Here is a 22,195-nt window from a genome sequence, read left to right on the forward strand (position 1 = left end):
TAATTATTAGCACGGGCTCTTCATCACTAGTATATAATATAATAAGCGGGAATAGAGAGGACCTTGGGGTCGATACGTGTTCCTTTTTCCTTCTGGACAAAAAAAAGACTATACAGGCTGGAGGTCAACCTGTAAAAAAAAAAGGGGACCCATATTTTACTATTGAAAGATGCGTGTTTCTTTTTAAATTTCTTTTACTATACTAAATAATTGTATAAAATATTATAAATCACGATAATTAATTACTTAAATATTTAAAAGATATAAAAAAAAACTTCATTATAATTTTTTTTCGTAATAACAAATTTTTTTATTAAATGTCACTTGCATTTTGCAGTGAACAACAAATAATGCAAAAAAGAGGGGAAAATTGTTGAAAAAAATATAAAGAGGGTTTAATTGTCCTTTCAATGCTTTTTTTACTGTTGGCCCCCTTGATTTTTACATCTGACGCGCCTAATTTGAGTGTATTTCACGCATTTTGCCAGGTAGGATCCGAGTGTTTTTTTGTTTAAGTTTTGGATAGTTAAAGTGCCTATTTGTGCACTTACAAAGTTAAAGGTCAAAGTTATAATTTGAAGCCAAGTTAAGGGTCCAATTTATGTATTCTGCCCAAGGGAAACCTGCAACTGCTATCCTTTGGGTGCGCACAGGGTAAAACCCCGCTCCTATGCAATTTTAGTATATCAATTATTGGATGATTCTTAATCACTGATCGTGCTTATTTCATCCCATGAACCCTATTTAATTATGAATTCTATGAAAGTCTTGATATATCAATTATTATGTATTATCTTCATGGAAAAAAAAACAAGGCTTGTTTAAAGAAAGATAATCAATTTTAGAGAAAGGATTTTCAGTCCGTCTTTAAAGTAAATTTAGTGTTTTGATAAAAGAATATGCAGAACAGCAAGTCAAGACAATATTTTCAGCTTTTCCCCTAGGTGGGACCCTTAGCTTTTTCCTAAAATGGAACTGTACTCCTCAAAAAATGGAACTATATTTGCATGTTTTGAGAGTAGTATTGAACACCGAGTTGGGTACGAGTTAGATAATCCAAACTCCATGACTTTGCAGCCAGCATAGGATAGGATTGTGTCGTTGATTCGGGAAACTCCTCATAAAGCCCCTGGTAAGGGCATAGTTATTGGATCCATTAGTTCATCTCTTCCTTTTATCTTGACAAAGTATTAGATGCCCCTGGCAATGTGGGCAAGATGTGGTATCATCACGAGGCTCATAGTGATGGTTGTCGGTTAAAGAAACTCCCCAAGAAAAGTAAAGTATTCTATTTTAGCATTTGATATCATTCTATATGATTAAGTTGTAAAGTTCTATTGATTTCAATACACTTGCATGCTTTACTTTACAGTTATCTATTTTATAGTTCTTCTCTGAGTTACTCTTTCAGTTAAGTATATTCCGTCTAACAAGTGTTTCATTTAGCTATTTTGTATATTGTACATTATATATGTACTGACATCATTCGGCACTGGATCTTTTAATGATGTAGATACATGTATTCAGGATCGACAGTAGACGCTTCATTGAGATCCTCTCCATCAGCTTTTGGTGAGACATCCTTACTTTCGGAGGACTCCAATTTATTTATGTCATTTAGTTTTAGTAGAACATTCTAGTTCATTATTCAAGCAGTCTTGGGTCTTGTTCCGCACCTACCTTAGTCTAACAAGTGTTTCATTCAGCTATTTTATATATTGTACATTATATGTACTGACGTCATTTGGCACTGGATCTTTTAATGATGTAGATACATGTATTCAGGATCGCCAGTAGACGCTTCATTGAGATCCTCTCCATCAGCTTTTGGTGAGACATCCTTGCTTTCGGAGGACTCCAATTTATTTATGTCATTTAGTTTTAGTAGAACATTCTAGTTCATTATTCAAGCAGTCTTGGGTTTTGTTCCGCACCTACCTTAGTTCAGTAGAGGCTTTATAGACATGTTAGTGAGTCAGTTAAGTCTTTGATCATCAGATGTTTTAAATATTATTATTATGATTCATATTTACATTTCAAACTTTTCATAAAGTATTTTTAGATGTTTTGAATGCTCATCTCTTTTAAAGCTTATATGTAAGTGTTTAGTCTTCCGCTCAGTAGTAAGTCAGACCAAAGATTCGCTAGGGACCAGTAAAGGTTCTAGGTATCGATCACGCCTAGGGTATGGCTTGAGCGTGACAAACTTAGTATTTGAGTACCGAGTTCAAGTGTTCTAGGATGTGCACGCCTCATCTATAATAGGGAGACTACAAGACATTAGGTACCCTTCTTTCATATTCTAGTTCATGCGATAAAGTTTAACTCTATGAAGTTTCTTCTAACTCGTATGTTCACATATTTTAGATCATGCCTCCAAAGTATACCACCAGTGGAATGCTGCAAGTACTGACCTATCAAATTAAGAAAATATTTTAACAAGATTTTATGAGTTCTTTTGAGATATATATTAACTCAATTCTTAATGATCTCTGAAATGGATTGAACTAATAAATTAGCTATTTTTTACTCATCTAAACTTAAATAGATTGGATGGATTGAGCTTTATTTTGGCACCCCCTAATTTCATTTCATTTAGTGTTGATGGCGATCAATGACGATGGCTTTGGTTGATTATATAGTATGAAAGTTTGAATATTTTTGCTTTGCAGAATCGTGTTGTCATCAAGATCACTTTCTTCTCCTTTCATACCAAAATCTCGTTATGGATCAAGTTATGGCTGCTATTATCAAGAAATCGGTCATTTGAGGCTTCAATTCCCCCAACCCATTTGGACTGTAGAAACAGTTTCTCAAGTCTTAAGATCAATCCCCAGATTCCTCTTCCAATCCCCCAAGATCCATTGGCCGACAAAATGGGTTTCGCCACCGTACCCCATTAAAGCAGAGAAACCTAAACCAAGAGTTCTATAACACTCGGAAGGGAGTGCTCATTCTTGGCCCAGCTGCTCATAGAGATGCTCAAAAGGTACAATTAGGATTGGAGAAAGCATTGGAATTTTTCCATTGGGTTGAGACCCGCTGTGGGTTTACTCACAATGAGCTCACTTGCAGAGAAATGTCTCTTGTTCTTGCCAAAGGGTCTTGTAATTCGAAGCTTCTTTGGGAATTTCTCAAAAGAATGTCGAGAAGAGGGCTTTTGACGACACCGACCGTTACGTGTTTGATAAAATGCCTAGGAGAAGAAGGGTTGGTAAATGAAGCATTGACTACTTTCTACAGAATGAAGCAATTTCACTGTAAGCCTGATGTTTATGCTTACAACACACTCATATTTGCTCTTTGTAGAGTTGGGAATTTCAAAAAAGCTAAGTTCTTGATGGAGCAAATGGAGTTGCCTGGTTTTAGGTGTCCACCTGATGTCTTTACTTACACAATCTTGATTAGCTCTTATTGTAGATATGGTATGGAAACTGGCTGTAGAAAAGCTATTAGACGGAGAATATGGGAGGCGAATCACTTGTTTCGTATCATGCTATTCAAAGGATTTGTTCCTGATGTAGTAACTTATAATAGTTTGATCAATGGATGCTGCAAAACTAATAGGATAGAGAGAGCATTGGAGTTGTTGGATGATATGGTGAAAAGAGGGGTTGTGCCTAATCGAATTACGTATAATTCTTTCATTAGGTATTATAGTGTTACAAATGAGATTGATAAGGCTATTGAAATGCTGAGAAGAATGCAAGGAATGAATCATGGAGTAGTACTACCATGTAACAGTTCGTATACACCGATAATTCATGCTATGTGTGAAACTGGTAGGGTGGTGGAGGCAAGAGATCTTCTTGTCGAATTGGCTGAACAAGGTTCGATTCCAAGAGAATATACTTTTAAACTAGTTCGTGATGCTTTAGAATCTTCTGGGAAGATTGATTTGCTTGATGAAGAATTGTGTACAAGATTAGAAGATGGTATTAAAGGTAGGATTAGACAAGTGATGAAAGTAAAACCTTTGTTGCAGCATCAAAGTGTTTCATAGCATTGAATTTTATACTTTTTATCTATGTTTGCTCAGACTCTTTGAAAATGTTGATGGATGCGTGTCGAATTCTCCAAAAATAGTGTATTTTTGGAGAATTTGACACGAATGCAGCATCGAAAGTGAAGAGTCTGCACAACTTAGCTTTTTGTGGATTTTGATCTTATAAAAGCACAAGGGATTTAACTTATATACTGTAATTCTCTATATATAGAAGCGGCTTGGAAGCAGCTGGCCGTTGTCCTGCCAACTTGCTGTCCAAGGGCTTTTTGGTCATTCCAGGTATTAGGGTAGTACGTGTTAGGTACTGCTGCTACACGTGTAACGTCATAACGTAGCTTCAAGATGAGAAAAGAAAGTCCGCAGTTTCAACTTCTTCTATCTAATTGTTCTCTGTTTCTGCCATATCTTTATCACCGCCTTCGTTTCTTCTTCGATTTGAGCTTCTTTGTTATCTCAGGTGAGCTTTGAATTCATTGTCAGTGTTTTGTACTAATTTAATGATGTTATTGTGATGAAGCTTGTAGAAATTAGGTTTTAAGATATACAGTATATGTCTGCAGATAAAAAATCAATGGTACCAACTTCTTCTTAAATTGCTGTGTTATTTTTTAATTATTTATCTTTTTTCCTCATAATGTGGTGCATGTATGCAAGATTTTTTTTTTTTTCTCTGCTGCTGTTAATTTGAAGAGAGGGGGGGGAGGGGGGCTTAAATCACGGGTAAAGAGTTATATCCCTATGTGACCTATAATTCATGGGTTCGAGCACTAAAATTAGTCATTAGCTTACATTATGATATATATTAGTATTAGTCATAGCTTACATTAAGATATATATTAGTCATGAGTTTGAGTAGTAAAATTAGTCATAGCTTACATTAGGATGACCTATAAGTCATGAGTTTGAGTAGTAAAATTAGTCATGCTTACATTAGGATGACCAGTAAGTCATTGGTTAGAGCACTAAATTAGTCATAACTTGCATTAAGATGACCTATAAATCATCGGTTTGAGTAGTAAAATTAGTCATAGCTTACGTTAGAATGGCCTATAAGTCATGGGTTCGAGCAGTAAAATTAGTCATATTTTACATTAGGATAGGCTACCTACATCGTCCAAAGGCGGAGCTAGAATTTAGAGTCTTTTTGAAAAAGAAAATGATATTACTCAACAGAGAGAGCTTTTAAAATAAGGACCAGGAGGCATGATTTACATACATAATTATCACATGATACAAAAAGAGATGTTTTTATCACACCAACGAAGAAAAAAACTTCAATCAGTAACTAAGTCTTACACGTGTTAAATTCTTAAGTCAGCTGCGTCATCTGTCTCTGAACATGGTTGTCGCTTCATTATGTATGTAATTGTGTGTTTTGGCTTTGGTTTTACCTCCGTTTCGTCTTCAGATTGATCGAGGTTTTCATCTTCAGCTGATTCTTTAATTTCTTGCCATTGTTTCCTTCAATCTCTTGGACAAATTAGGTTTTATGACAACGCTTGCAGTTGTTACTGCCATGGGCTTACAGATTACGGAAATTAGGTCTTAGGAGCTAATCGTTTTTCAAATCTTTGTTTGTTGTGTGAATTCTTTGTGCTGCAAAATCTTTTCTAATTTGCCTTTAACTCGATCTCTTTGAGCTGCAAAATCTTTTCTCATTTGCCTTTAACTCGATCGTGTTGGAGTTGGACAACTTTTTCTCCTCCGAGTTTGCTCCTGTTTGCAAGAGCTTTAATTTATTGTGAGACTTCCCTATGTTATTTCTGTGCAATTACTGAAGCAACTATGAGACCTTGACAGAACATAGGAGCTGCAATTTTTGTATACATTATACGGTGACATATGCTAACTGACGTGTTCAGTAATAGTTTAGCAACTTCATCGATTGTTCATTCATGTGGTATATATTATTGGTTTAAAGGATGCTCAATCTCCTCATTTCCTGTTGTCTTTGTTTTGGTTTTCCAACTTCGTTATCATTGTACGAGATGTCATCAGATAAAAAAATGATGGCACCAACTTATTCCTCCCAAAAAAGAAAGCATCATTAGTCAGCAGAAAGAGCTTCTAAAACTAAGCTCAGAAGACTTGATCTGTATGCACAGTTGTCAATTGACAAAAAAGAAATGCTTTTATCGCGGTGACGAGTGAAAAATGTTGATTCAGCAAGCTGCTGTCTCTTGGTTGAGTGAACGAAAGAAGCATCATGTTTTGGAGTTGGTGTTGATTTACCTAGACAGCAAGCTCTAGCGATAAGAGAATCATCTTCCGCTGCCAAAAAAGGTCAGATCCCAAAAATACAATATACTATTTAGAATGTATGTTGCTTATAATTTTACTTGTATATACATTGTTAATGTTAAGCAAGATTTCTGCCCCACAGTAGCTGATACATCTTTCAATTATTTATTTAGTAGCCTTTATATGCCTTTACTTTAGGATGGTTGATAATTGATTTCTTTATATAATTGAAATTTACAGGCGTTAAGTTAGGTATCACTGCAGCCCTTTAATTTTGACATTTGTATAAGATGGTTCAGGTTTGGTTGTTCAGATAAACTTGAACAAAGTTGATTTGAAAATGACAACATCCAGTTGATTTGAATTTGAATAAAGTCTCATGTAAACTTCATATGGGACACTGAAAAATACCCCATAAAGAGTAATGGAGATGTGCAGAGGTGTATTCCTTGCACTTTCATCGATCTTTGTTGGGATTTCTGTTTTCTTTCTCCGCTTCTTCATCTTCCTCCCATTCTCTCTGTGCTTGACCTGCTTCTTCCACTTCGTTCACTTATTTCAGGTAATATCTCCTTCAGATTTCTTGTGATTTGCCCTCAATCTATAATTTCCTCTGGCTAGCCTTTCTACTTTCCTGCTTGTGTTGAATTCTGGTCATTTATAAGCGTATTCTTGCTACTTCGGATGCAAATTAATTGGTGTAGCTTCCATAGTTTTATCCTGTTCTCCTACCTTCCTATTTAATAATAGAATTAACATGGATTATGATTGACTCGCTATTGATCTCTCTGTATATGATACGTACTAATGCCTTTCTAAATTCTCTAAGAACATGAAATTGGAATGTTCTTCACCAATAAGGATTAATAACACCCCCAATCTAGGTCACATTTGATCTTCTCCTGTCTCTTTGATCTGATTCAAACAAATTCTCCAAGCTAGAAAGATGCACATTACTGCTTATTCTTTTCCTTGTCATACTGCCAGCCTTCTTTTCAAATTCATTGGGGTCAACTATATGAATCCTTAATAGCTATTGTGTTCTATTCAAGCCTGTCTTGGTGGAAGGTCTGTTCAGAGAGTATATTTGATTGTGTGCTTCTTATGAACCAGATAAATTGCATCTCACATTGTTGGGTATCCCTGGACCCAAAGAAAAAGCTGAAATTTGCTCTCGAGTCTTTCTGGGATGGAAAGAGCAGTGCTGAGGATTCAGTCATCCACCTGAAAACACGTCTGATGCAGGCATTAAGTACATCCCAGCAACACATTCTCTCGACACAACCGCAATGCTTGGTGCCATCCCATAATCAGGCGAATTTTTGGGATGCTTAGTGCCATCCCAAAAATACTGTCCACCCGGGCCTATTCTTACTAGTACTGTATGGAATTGCTGGCTATAAGTGTATTTTAATATGTTTTACACCAACTTTTACCTTATATGTCAGGTTGCTAATTTCACTTATGCATTCATTGTAATTATCATTTAGTTGACATAATAATGTAAAAACTCATTCATTGATAGAAGTTAATCAAAAGATCATGGATTCTAGACGTTACTTAATCAAGGTCTTGTCCAATTTGCCTTGTGCACTTGATTTGATTTTCTTCCATTTCAGATTACCAAGTTTGGTTGGTAAGACAGTCCTGACCCTTCGACAAGTTCCCTGAATTTTTGTTCCATAGTAAGAGTGCAATACGTGATATGTAGGTTACTTGCACATCTCCATTTCAAATGTGGCCAAAAAAAAAAATCTGATCAATGATCAAATATTGAGATGCACAGTCCTAAAAACTATTGACTTTTTATAAAATTATTAGTGAGGTATGTTGACTCTTGCGATAATATTGATAGTAGAATCTCTTTGACATGCCAGTCACCCGTTAAAATCATTAAGTTGGGCCACCTGTAATTGCGGAGGAGTAAGACAAACGACAACGTACTCTTTTTGAAATTTTATAAACTATTTCAAATTATTTTTTCAAAAAAGATTGAGGATAGGGGATTAAATGTGGGGAATCTAACCGTGAGAGTTCAGATAATTAACCAACTGAGTTACTGAGATTCCCTATTCCAAATTATTACTCCTTTTCTCGAAGCCTTTTTTTTTATGGACAATTCACATACTTTAAAAGTAGAATGGTCAATTATTCATACGGTTCTTTTGACCTATTCTCTCTTGTGGCAACGGGAAGGATAAGAGCAATCGGTTGAATGATTGTTGTTCCACTTACGGTTACAGTGCCTCTATCGAAGCAGAACAAGTCTAATACTCCAGCCTCGATTTTCAAATTCTTATGAATAATAATATTCCATATCTTTAAACGCTAAAAATTACACTCAATAACCTTGAAAATGAATAATCTTAAATTTTAACTCTCCACCTATCTTGAGGGCAAACCTTCAAAACTCATATCAAAACTTGAAGATTCAATGCCAAATTCATAGTTATATACGTAAAACTTTTTGATTCTCAAATCAAAATTATGTCATATAAATTGAAACAGAGCGAGAAATAACTATTTTAGGAAAGGTAGACACAAAAGAAATAGTAAAAACTGTGTTGGTTTTAAAACAGAGCAAAGCCAACCCAATCAGCATCGCTCACTGGTTGGCGACGACTCACGTGACGAAAATGAAGAGGAAAGTGAATCATGAAAAGGAGAAATTGACTTCCGGCTAGACACTGACCATCGACAAATTGTCTCTAGATCCAACAAGTAATCCGGTCCCGGTTCGGGTCCATTCTTATGACTCTTCTTCATATTCTTCTTTGTTGCTCGCTTCAGCAATGGAGACGGAAAGCACCAATCTGAGGCAACTCCCATGGCAGGTCGGGTCAAACTTATACTTGTATTTTTCCTCCTAATACAATTCTTGCTATATATATAATGAAGATGAAATGCATATATAAGCCGTTATCTACGTAGACAAATTTATGAGGCAAAGAAGAAAGACTAGAAAGCAAACCATATCAAAAGACTTCCCAATAAACCAAATAAGTCGTTGATTAATGTGACTTAGCAAGGTTTGATAAGAGGAATACAAATTCAAAATGCCATGTCCTGTGGCATGTTGCTAAGCGCTTGCATTGTACTGCTTGCAACATTCAAAAGTTGCAAATACTCATCCGCTCCGTCTACAAGACACTGCAGAAAAAGGAAAACATAAGCACATCATTGTCAGCTAACTGTGCCGGAAACAGTCAATTCTATGGTGCTGATACATTACTGCACTAAACTGAACTCTAGTTCTAGGGGAGAATGTCAGATGACACTGTCATTAATACAGAATTCATAGCATACAGTTACTCATTAGTCAGTACTCCAGTTCCCCGGAAAAGAGAAAAATAACCAAAAATAGTACTCACGTCTCATTTTGTAAGACACTTTTAAATGTTAAAGAGTCAAAACAAGTTGTACTTTTGACTACAATTTTTACAAACACTTTTCATGTATGAAAAAAGTTCTACTTTGACTGCAAATTAAGAAATCAATGTACGAATTGATGCTGAAAATTAAATGTTGGACCCTCGTAGTTCTAACCCTACCATTCTTTCAGAGATGGAGGAAATAAAAAATAAAACACAACGGAGTATAAACAGTAATAATCACTCTTAACAACAATACTATTAGAGTAAGCTGAAGAAGAGGAATAACCTTGTCTGCTTCAGCAAATTTCTTGCATATTCTTGCTTTCTGTTCATCAGAAATGTTGTCTGCATCAACTACTATATCATACAACTGAAAGAAGCAGGCAGCATATTAGTAAAACAGGTTAGCATGGTTGAATGAAAAGTGAGATGATACACAGATATTGGGACCTGAGACAGCAACTGAGAAACAGGATATCCTTCTGCAATGACATTGTTCACGTCTTTGTTTGCCAAGTCAAAAGTGCCACTTCTGCAAGCTGAGAATATAGCCTGAACAACTTCATTTGGGATGACCTGATCATAGTAATTGCACGTCAGTTACTAAAATAAGTGTAGAACCCTAGTATTTAAGTGCAAACAGGGCAGATGGGTGGGCTTACACTCCCCCAAGTGTTGAATAACTGTACAAACATGGAATTGGGCCAGCTAACTCAGACAATTTCTCGGTTATAAACCAAAAGTAGAGTATCGACCATGACTTTAGATGTGAGCTTATATGGTTAAAACAATTGCAGCAATAGTTGAAATCTATTAGAAATGAATAAATGAAACTAATTTCGTGAAATCAAGTTACACTACATATATCTTAAGATTTTTTATTTTTCATCAAAGAAAGAAGCACACAAAAGCAGGTTGTCACTCTCACAGACATGGAAGTACATCAATAATCTAAAGGATGATTCTTTCAAAAAGCATCCTTTAGGATTGGGAACTGCAAAAGCTCACTGATCTGTATAAATTGAATTATATGTAATGATCAATAAATTAAGTTGAATTCTATATCTACGCATGTCAAAACCATAGCAAAATCGTAGTACCAATCTAATCATCTTTGGAAGGTTTTCCAGTGAATCCTCAAACATCAGACAACCTGAAATGGGGAGATTCAAGCAAAGAAGTGTTTTCAGTGAAGGCAGGTATAGTAGAACGAATTCTGTCAACGTTTTGAGAGGTCCTTGGCCTTGGAAGCTGATGGAAGACAAAACTACGCACCAAAGTCAAGTGTTTTACTTGGACAACCCTCAAAGATGTCATACTAACTCAGGATAATCTAAAAAGAAAAGGATCTCGCTGGTGAACAGATGTTATATGTGCAAAAAGACTCAAGAGTCAGTTAACTTTATTTTACACTCCTGTTGCAGCAGAACTATGGCACATGTTAACAGTAATATTTGGAATCAGTTGGACAACCCCAAACAGCTTAAAAGAAGCAGTTGAAAGTTGAGCTTAGGGAAAGTAGATAGAGTCATCAAGAAGATCTGGCAAATGATCCCAACATGTATTTTTTGGTGTTTATGGACAGAGAGGAACAACAGATGCTTTGATGGGACTTCAACTCCTAACTGTGCTCTAAAATCTAAGTGTTTAGTAAGCTTTTTAGTTGGAGCAAATTATCCCCTTTTAGATTTTATTAGTTCCCTCTCAGTGGCTAAGCAACCTTGAGTTTTTGCTCATGGTTTTAAACTCCCAGCTTCTTTTAGTTTTTGCAGTGTAAGGGGCTTAAACCTTTCTTTGTAAAGCTTTTTACATCTTTCTTAATGCTTTTCAATACAACTTACTTCATCAATTAACAAAAAGATTTGAGTATGAACTTATTGCTACAAGTTGTCAACTCAAATGACAACAGATGTTTGCAAAATCACCATGGAACTCCACGAGTGATTATATTTGAAATAAGTAACGAGCATACACTATGCATGCTCTAATTTGAAGAACATTGTTAAGAAATTGTCCAGGTTCAATATTAGAATCTGCATATTTTCAGTTAAGAATCCATATATTTTTTTTGATAACCGAGAAATCCGTCTGTGACCCACCCTTTGGACCAATCACAGCCTTCTAAACTCGGTGGATAATGGGCCCGCCCCTCTACCCTTCTCCACTTAAATACCGGGCTTCGCTTTGCATGGTGTGGGGCTTGAACCTGTGACCTAAGCCACAAATCCACCACCTTTTGCCACCTAGGCCTTGGGGGCAGAATCCATATATTGACACCACTCAAAAGGATTTTATGCTTGCTTTCTCGTTTTAAGATATTTAAAGACATTATCTTATCCTCGGAGCTTAAAAGGACTAATCAAGCAAGACATTCCAAAACAACCTCTCTTCTTTCCTTAGTTTTAACTACTACTACTAAAATTGGCAAATAAACTTTCTCAGATTGAGCACATCAGTATAGCCCAATTATCAAAAGCCCAAAGAAAATGCTGAAATTTATAATAGCCTTCGTTGGAAATAAAAAGAATAAATTAGAACCACACATAAAGACGACAGTATTAATGAGGAGAATTTCTTAATAAACCTATACTGCTACATTCAGTATGATATACATCAAGGTAAAGCAAAGGCACTCTGATAGATGAACGCATTGATCTTGTGAAAACTTACAGATGGTCCTGTAGTTGATCTAAAAGCAGTATCAAACTAACACTACAGAACCAGATATAAACTTACCCCAGACACACTAATTAGGTCCTTAGCAGATATGGAAGATACAAATAACCGAGCAGCACTCTGCCGCAATTCAAAATATTACCAATCAATTTACAAGGTTGATAATCTAGTCAGGAAGTAAAAGATGGCAAGAACGCAAAGGCTTGAAAATGGATAATATTTATTCCTTCCACAAAACATTCAGTATTATATACATCAAGGTACACTATAGTATTTGGGTAGTTAAAGTGGTTCCTTAATGTACACAAATAAACAAAGAAATACCTATACAAAATGAGCTTGAAAATTACATGTTTTAAAATACCTATACTAAACCAATTGCCTCATAATGAAAAGAAGTAACTGTGATAAGATAGAGGGGAATTAATTTAACCTGTGAACGAAAAAAGAAAACTTAATAGTTCACGAGGGACATTTCTCACTTCGCCTCTTATCTTTCAATCACACTGTAGATAGAAACGTAGGACGGGGGAAAGGTACTTTCAATCGTTGAATCCGTACCACTCGCAATATTTCAGAAAGAGACTCGCTGTTGCGGAGAAGGGGAAGGGGATATGGGCACACACATTACCATCACTTACATGAATTTCATGAAGAAAATATAATTTAGTCTTTATGTGATAATAACTAGGAAAAACTGACAATTAGAAAATAGGCCTAGATCCCTGCAGATTCTCCTGCCTGTACAACCACCATACCTTTTTGTCCCAGAGTTTCTGCCACCATTCCTGAGATCGGACTCCCCCCCCCCCCCCCAAACCTCAAAAATTCATAAAGACCATTTCACCACTTGGAGGTATTTTCTAGTACATCCTGGACATACCATACTGAACAGTCCCTACTTTCCTATGAGCTGCACCAGTAGTAGCTGCTGCCGCTGCAACTCCAATTCCACCATATTGAGATTTCGCCTGCAATAAGTTTGTGTCTATGGTGATTCAGTCATCAACACAATCTGGTTTTGTAACTCCAGCTCGCATCATATAGAATGGGTTGCTATCAATATTTATAGCGACATCTGGGGCTAACTTAGCAGTCATTCCACATGGTGCCATTGGCTTTGAATGAGAATTCATACCCCTCTCTGTTTCAACAGACCTTTCTTGCTTCACCACCCCACTTCTGTCGTAGCTGTACACTGAAGACATAATCTGAGGGGTGCCTACTGCATTCCTGACTTGAGGCTTAGGATCATATTTTTCTCTATTTCCCGAATCATAAGCCAAACCTGGACCAACAACCTTTCCTGGTTTGGCTAGTGCATTTCTTGGCTGAGCCTGTAGGGTTCTTGTTAGACTACTTGCAAGGCCTTCAGAATCTCTGCAGTTTCTACTGCAAGACTCTTCACCATTTTGTCGGTCTCTCATATTGGCAGCAATAGGCTGATCCTTCGAAGAGATTGGATTTGAATGTACAACTGTAGACCTTGGAAGAGAGACATGCTTCCTGTCCATCGGAACCACTGGAACACCATTACCACGGTTCTCTTCCAGGTGAGCAAACTGTTTCCTGAATTGATCAACAGCACTCGGGTACAGAAAATTAGTCCTTTCTACACCATTCAAGTAGTCCTTCCTCAGCTGAGGATGATATTCTAGTATCTCCCGGAATATTAATTCCCTGAGGTCCTCCTTCGTCACTCTTCGCCTCTCAAATTCAAACTCCATCTTTGAAATTGACTTGCATGATGGTTCCCTTTCAGATTTAGCCAAACCATTAAAATAAGGATCAGCTAGTGCCTCATCAGCAGTGGGTCCATCCTTGGCGTCAAAAGCAAGTAACCTTTCAAGAAGTTAAAGGGACAAAGGATCAGCATTTGGAAATTTCTGAGCAAAAGAAACAGGCTGCTTCTTTCTCATGCTAATTAGGTATCTCCTAGCCTTGTCATTACGCACACAAGAAATTGTATCCATTGAAGGCGTTCCAAGCAGATCAGTCATTAAATCCAGTTGGTGAACTACATTTTTTCCAGGAAAGAGCGCCTATACTCCTTTACTTCTTCAGTCCTACGTATTTTTTCATCTCAGTGAAGATAACTAGAACTGCATATATAGTTCTTATCCTTGTTCTTTCCGCTGCATAATCCAAAGATATAATCTAGAACTAAGCAGATTATATTTAGATAAATCGAAGCAGAGAAATCTTTTCCTCTGATTCATGATGAATGGTTCTTTTTATAGATAATATTCTTTTTTCTTGTGCTGAGCCAACTAGCAATTCTTTTAGCTTCTTTTCCTAATATTAAAAGATGTAGAAGGCAGAAAATTCATCTTACTTGTAAGTATGTAATTGCCCTTCGCAAATCACCTTGAGAAATGGAACTGAGGGTAGAAAGAGCCTGCAATCAGATAACACAATCCTATATATAGCTTAATTCCAAAGTGACAATTGAACCATCATTTAAATGAAGGAAGCAAACAGTTTTTACAAACTAGGAATCAAGTTACTACATCCACACCTCTGAATCTAGATTAAGACCTTCCTCTTTACAAATATGCAATATTCGGCTGCCCATTATTTCTTCAGGAAGTGGCTTGAATCTAAACTTCGCACACCTGGAAGTGAGTGGCTCTATGATCCTAAACCAAAGAAGATGACTCAATTTATTAATGTTCTACAAACAATGTACTTAGATCAATAACTTATCATGTAATCGAAGTGGCTTACTTACAAGAGAATGGAAAATAAACATCAAACTCCAAGAAGTCTTTTTTTGTCTCGGGGAAAAGATCATCTAGTATAACCACCCTTTATTTCATGTAGATGAACAAATGGCTAAGTCAAACTTATTTGTGTGTCGATAGATTCTTTTTTTTAAAAAAAGAGTAAATAGCATAGTGGTAGAAAATGATGACTTAAGCATAAATGTGGTAAAGGAAAAAAAGATCATTTCACAGGAAGGGAAAACATGACAAGACCAGAAGGTCATAAGCCAGCGAAGAGCATTGAGCATTCAATACAATTTCTCTCCATGATATATTTATCATAATCTTCCCCACTCCTTAAAGCTTAAGCACATCCACAGAAATCTTGAAAGATCTTTTAAAGGGTGAACAAATGTCAATCATCAATAAACTATAATAATTTTTCTTTCAGCAAAAATGATTTTTGCCAGGCAACAACAATATAGCCAGTGTTATCTTACAAATGCGGCCTGGGAGGGTAGAGTGTATGCATACCTTATCCCAAAAGTCAGCAAAAGTGACTTTTTACAGGCATTCATCTTAAATCTTGCATTTTTTCCAAGCATACCTATATGGTAATAGCTAGATAAGCAAAATCACAGATGCACCTTTTTCCCATCTAGAAAAACCCAAAATTATGGCAAGAGATTCCACTCATGACAACAGAGGCATCTTGTAACAGCTTCAGATTTATAGTATCCCAAGCCCAAAAAGTGGTATTTGGTTGCACTAATTATGATTAATGTGTTTATTTTTCCTACACATACGGGTGCTCTATAATACCATAGACTAGAAAACAATGTCGTAACTAGCCCTTCATATCTCAGTTTCAACATGATAAAAGTATTCTATCATTAGAATGAAACAATTCTGTTCCTACTCCAAACTGTTTTCACGCATACCATTGAAACAGCTTAAAGAAGATCAAACTGAATTAAAAGCAAGCCAAAGGCACAAATATGTAAAACAAAGAGAGTGGATGAAACCAATTGCACATGCAAACCGGCACTTATCCATCAATATTCACATCACAGTTAAACTGTTGAATGTCTTCAGTAATCCTCATACCACGATGCCACAAACAAATAAACCAAAAAAAAGAATCACCACAAGTTTTGTTTGCAAAATACTTTCATTAAATGTTGTAAATAGGCGAAATGCATTTCAAGTGAAAAGACAAGGTTGATTTCATGGACAAGCTAAGTCTGATATGAACCACTACTTCCACTTAGCCGCATAATCGACTTTCACCACTGAGCTTGTTTCAGCTTTCCCATACCTAGGAGAGAAAAGGGAAGAAATAGCTAAAAGAATCTGAGTTTCACCACAGCTATTCAAGGATCATTTAAAGATAGAACCCCGATGTACTTGTTATTTGGAACTCACGAGAAGGCGTAAATCAGCTTCCAGAATTCTTTAATTATTTAAGATTTTGGCGATATGATGCCAATTCTACAGTTGCAGAATATACAACCCTTCTTGATATTTGACTTTCTTCCATCAACGAAAATTATTACAACAGAAACAGTAAGCTTAATTTCAAGGGAAGACTAATCAATTTATGTGGAAAAAAAATGAGTTAATTTTGCTGTGATTTACAAACAAACCTGTAAGAACTAAGAAGAGCAAAGGAAATCGGAAAGACATAGAAGCAAGAAAATATCAACAAGATAAAAAAATGCAGAATGATACCAAACCTGCTGATGTAGTTACAAATGAAGAAGAATCTTGTAACTTTTGATTATGTCTCCATAGTGCGTCGCAAGGCGTTCTGCAAATCCAAGTGTTAGGTCAAATTTATGTAGCTTATTAGTAAAACAAGTAACGCAACTCACTTGAGCATCTTGAGTCATTGAATCTGCTTCATCAAGGATTATGATCTTAAAAGGTGGGCAGGGATAACCACTGAAATGAGTAAGGAAGATATGTTGTTTAAACAACAATGTAAAAGAGAGGCTTAAAATGCATTAAAAACTGGGCTAGACAAGACAAACGTATACCTTTGCCGATTAGAACCTACAGCAACAGCAGCAAAGTTCTTAATTTTTGTGCGAACTACATTGATACCACGGTCATCACTAGCATTTAGCTCCAACACCCTTGACTTATACAGCTCAGGTCTGTCAAAGAAGAATTCATTGGAAGATGAAATATATACACACTGAAAGTAAGGCAGGAAAAAGGAAACAATCAAACAGCAGAAACTCATAAGTACCAAGTTTGATAATATGATTTCTCTTCTGTCAGAGAATATTAATAGCCACTTGTCCATGATAAAATGTATCCACTAATCTCAAAAACAAGCAGAGAAACTCCACAAGGAAACCCACCAAGAAGATTCTTGTCAGGTAGAGGATTTTACCAATTAAAATGTTCAAAGATGGAAGTGCCCATCTCTTATGTTTCATTAGATGACAGGTTCCAGAAGAATTCACTAAACGTATAGGGATAAGAAAAAACAATAGGCCTATATGTTTTACATTACTCAAGTATAGTTTAAAATCCTAAGCAGCATATGGACATAGAATCAAGGAAGTAAATATATTTTCTTATCCAAATGCATTTAAACAAAACATCCCTAGTTGTCTATCTATGAATCATGGAGAGAACGTGCATGTAGAAACATGACTAGGTCAAGACAACTAACTAGAAGCAGCTAGGAGAAAAGCTAGGAGTAGAATACAGGTCCTAGAAATTGAAGCAAGGCAGCAAGCTGTAAAGTCCTTCCAATATCTAGAATAAAAACAGTAGAAAGAGAACATATGTCCCAAAGTTCCATTATTACTCAATATCGTTCTTTGAAAACAGAAGGAGAATTCAAATTGCTCCAAAAGTAGTGAACTTTTTCCAGCCTCATTCCTCTTTACACTTGAATTTAAAATCAACTTTTAGCAGAAGAAGGAAATTATTTTATTTTCTAAGCTAGAAACAATATAAGATAGAAACTCCTAGCCCCAGTTGGATGGCAACTAGCATCATAGGTTTTGGGTGGCTGGAAGGGATTTTCAGGAATCAGATTTGTAGAGACTTATTTACTACCAGTTTTGCTAAATGAAATTGACATCAAAAAGTACTTTCTTTGCTAAAATAGAAATTGATTTTCAGGAATCAGACCTACAGAATCCATAATCAACTAACCAGCCTACAAAATTCTAAATGAAATTAACATCAACTAGAAGAAAGCCCAAGTAAAATCCACATATGACTTAAAAACATACCCGAAAAGCTGATGGGCAATGGCAAGAGCAGTGGTCGTCTTTCCAGTTCCAGGAGGACCATAAAACAACATATGCGGGCACTATAAGAAATAAAAAATGATAACAACTTAGTTACTGATGTTTCTTCACAATAAAGTAAATGTATTCTCAACGGGGAATTTAAGAAAACACTAGGAGTAAGTGTTTAATGTGCTTAGCAATAAATCAATCAAATGAAAGTGATGGTTTACGTTAGAGGTCTCGAGAGTGTTGGTGAGGACTCATCCTGGTGAGCTACATCCTTCACTTGCTTTGGTCAACTGCAAAAATTTAAAAATTACATATCCATGGCTGAGAGCTTTGCATAGAACAGAGGAGTTAAGTTGATTGGAAGGTTACTATTTCTCGACCCATGGCTGAGAGCTTTGCATGACTGGCGCCATAGCTGTTTCCCGCTTGGAGAGGAAGAATAAGAAATGGGAAAATTGCCAATATGTTTACGCAGTCATTTGGGCCGACTCTCAACATATTAACCCAAATGAATTTGGCCCAACACTTTATAATTTAAAATATACATATTATTCCACTAATTAATACAAATATTTATTTTTATATGAGTTTTTTTAGATTTTTATATATTATTATTCTTTTATATTTTATATATTATTTTATGTTTTATTTTACAGAATCTGAAATAAATGTAACAACATTTTTGTAGGATTAAAAATATGAAGGATTTTATTTATTTTTGTGGTGAATTTTTCGTATATAATGGTTTGATTTGTGGAATGATTTTTAAATTTATTTTTCTTGATATTTTGAATTATATTTAAGCCATCATGTTAATATTATATTAACATTTAATCAATTTATTTATGTATGTATAATATTGATTGAAAATTTGAATGTATATTTTAATTTAATTAATATAAAATTTTAATTAAAAAATTTCTAATAGATATTTAAAATAGTTTTCTCTATGAAATAATCTTAATATTAAAAGTACATTGATGCTTACCCTTTTTTCGTAATTTGACTCTCAAAAGACTTTTTTAAATAGATTAGTCAAACATGATTTGCTTATCAAAAACACTTTTCAAATGAATTTGCCAAACACAAATTGTTTTTTTTCTTCTTTTAAAAAACACTTTTTTAAAATGTCATTTAAAAAAAATGCTTCTAAATATAAGCAGTTTTTAACAGTAATACCAAACAGGCTCTAAATGGATAGTACTTATTTCTTAGGTGTTTTTTCTAACAAGAAATATATTAAATATTTTATTTATAGGTTTCATTTCTTGTCACAACACCAAAAATGATCTTTAGCGACAATTAAAAAATGACAATAACTTAATTATAGCTAAATATTATTTTTAGCGGCAATTAAAACTCTTTATGAATGTCCATAAAATCTATAACGACATTAGATCCAATGACAATCAACTAATGGTGGTAAATGTTTTAACATCTTATTCAATTTTAGCTGACAATTTTATGAAACAATTGACAAAACTATTTAGCAAATTCATTTCAAGAACAAAGAAACGTACAATTTCACGTTTAAAATTATTATTTTTAAGAGAAAAAAGAATCTTAAAATATAGCCACGAGCCAACAACCATTTGTTAGTTTCATTTACTGCTCTACAAAATATGAATAAGTAGGTACCTAATGAAAAGAATATAAATCAAATATTTATAGAAAGCTTCAAAAGTTTCAATGTCAACCATATGATAAATTACTAAATTATATGATGTATTTGACTGAATACGAAATTTAATTAAGAAATATAATTTTTTTTTGCAAAGATCTAAAATTTAAAAAAGGATAAGGGTCTGAAAAATACCCCAACTTTGGTTGGATTTGTTGTTGCGATACTAAACTTTCATGAGGACCTATTACCTCCCTAAACTATTTAATACCGTATTTTTTTACCCCCTGAACTATTTAATAGTCTATTTTGAAGGTATATTTGTGCTCACGTGGACACATTACTATTTATAATTTTGTATTATTTTTTATGTCCACGTGGGCAAATATATATGTTTAAAATAGGTAGTAAATAGTCTAGGGAGGTAATAGGTCCTCATGAAAGTTTAGTATCGCAACAGCAAATTCGACCGAAGTCGAGGTATTTTTCAATCCCTTATCCCATTTAAAAATGAATAAATTTTTAAATAGAACAGTACATTTTTGTGAACTTTTTGTCAAATAAGTGAGACCCAACATAAAATATTGATAGCACCATCAAATATTGAAAATATTTGTCAAACAAAAAATGTTTCATTTTTTTAAAAAAAAATGGACTACAAAATAAATATCTTATCTTTAAAGTGAAAAATGATATTTGAAAATTGGAAATTTGCTGTTAAGTTCAGCTTAATTCAAATGTACTGAACAGTAAACATAGTATGATATAACATATTTTACTAATTAACATAATAAATCTGTCAATTACCATATAACCAGTACTTATAAATTGAACTAGACACAGGTGTCTATGCTAGTACGGGCCCAATATCTTAGTATTCTTTTTATTTTAATTTATGTGATATAGGTAGAATTTAGAAAGTTGATTAATTTTTAATATGATTTTTATATATTTAAGTTGTTAATTACTTTTTGTTTGAGCAAATTTATTGTGAAGAGGTCCATTTAAGATGTCCATAATTAATGTATTTTTCGTCATCGATCATTGATTTTTTACTCAAAGTAGTTACAAGATTTAAACAAATATTATCGACATTCAAAATAATTAAGCAATAACTAAAGAATATGAATTTAAAACTAAAAGTCATAGCTAAAACGAATTCCATAATTTCGAAAAAATTATGCACTAACTAAATTAAAGTAGAACTAAAGAAGTAATTTTATAAAATAAATATATTTTCGAAACAGGCTGAAGCAGGCACGTCGACGGAGACGTTCCTGCTTGATTTTTTACTCAAAGTAATTACAAGATATAAACAGATATTACCAACATTCAAAGTAATAAAGCAATAACTAAAAAATATGAATTTAAAACTAAAAGTCATAGCTAACACAGATTGCATAATTTCAAAAAAATTATACACTAATTAAATTAAAGTAGAACAAAAGAAGTAATTTAAAAAAATAAAAATCTGAAACACGCTAAAGCAGGCACGTCGATGGAGACGTGTCTGCTTCAGCGTGAAGTCTTGAATTTAAAACTAAAAGTCATAGCTAACACAGATTGCATAATTTCAAAAAAATTATACACTAATTAAATTAAAGTAGAACAAAAGAAATAATTTTTAATTTTTTTTTTCGAAACACGCTGAAGTAGGCACGTCAATGGAGACATGCCTGCTTTAGTGCGAACTGCCAAAGTAGAACAAAAGAAATTAATTTTTAATTTTTTCCGAAATACGCTGAAGCAGGCACGTCGACGGAGACGTGCCTGCTTACGTACTGTCTCTTATATAATAAAATAAAACATGCTGAAGCAGGCACGTTTATGAAAACGTGTCTGCTTCAACTCGAACTGTCAAAGTAGAACAAAAGAAATTAATTTTCAACTTTTTTTCCGAAACACGCCGAAGCAGGCACGTTGACGGAGACGTGCATGTACTGTCTCTTATTACTATAAACTAGATAATGTTGCTCGTGCTATGCACAGGCCCAATAATATAAATGGTATGTTTTGGGGCTAATAACGGAGTTTTTGAAGCGATTGTTTGCGTGGATAAAAGAATAAGTTTTTTTATCACAAACTTGTACTTTGTTTGACCCTATTCAAGGCACAATAAGACTATCCACATACAACATTTTTGAAATATTTTATGTTGTCAATTATCATGATTTATAGTATTTTAACGATAGACTCACTTCAAGAATCAGTGGAATTTTTCGTATTTTTTTTGAAAACATATTTTATGTTGTTAATTATCATGATTTATAGTATTTTTACGCAATTTTTAAATATAAAAAAAATAA

At 34.6% G+C, this 22,195-nt stretch overlaps 1 protein-coding gene, 1 long non-coding RNA gene and 1 pseudogene across 2 annotated transcripts in view; 2 read left to right on the forward strand and 1 right to left on the reverse strand.

The window, feature by feature from the left end:
• The window catches only part of LOC107059033 (uncharacterized), an 8,001-nt gene extending 5,269 nt beyond the window's left edge, over nucleotides 1-2,732 (forward strand). Inside the window, exons 2-4 of the long non-coding RNA XR_001472479.1 lie at nucleotides 1,514-1,572; nucleotides 1,772-1,830; nucleotides 2,673-2,732. This is a non-coding gene — a long non-coding RNA (uncharacterized lncRNA). The remainder of the gene's footprint in view (nucleotides 1-1,513; nucleotides 1,573-1,771; nucleotides 1,831-2,672) is intronic.
• Nucleotides 2,733-2,837: 105 nt separating this feature from the next.
• Nucleotides 2,838-7,554, forward strand: LOC107059032 (pentatricopeptide repeat-containing protein At1g77405-like). The gene is made up of 2 exons (XM_015305402.1): nucleotides 2,838-6,289; nucleotides 7,361-7,554. The coding sequence occupies exon 1, from the start codon at nucleotides 3,080-3,082 to the stop codon at nucleotides 4,001-4,003; it is 924 nt and encodes a 307-aa protein (XP_015160888.1). The 5' UTR covers nucleotides 2,838-3,079; the 3' UTR covers nucleotides 4,004-6,289; nucleotides 7,361-7,554.
• A 1,584-nt stretch (nucleotides 7,555-9,138) lies between these two features.
• LOC102603385 (replication factor C subunit 2-like) lies at nucleotides 9,139-18,682 on the reverse strand (annotated as a pseudogene).
• Nucleotides 18,683-22,195: the final 3,513 nt, after the last annotated feature.

This window comes from Solanum tuberosum, unplaced genomic scaffold (genome assembly GCF_000226075.1).
Source record: "Solanum tuberosum cultivar DM 1-3 516 R44 unplaced genomic scaffold, SolTub_3.0 scf00761, whole genome shotgun sequence".
Classification (NCBI taxonomy): domain Eukaryota; kingdom Viridiplantae; phylum Streptophyta; class Magnoliopsida; order Solanales; family Solanaceae; genus Solanum; species Solanum tuberosum.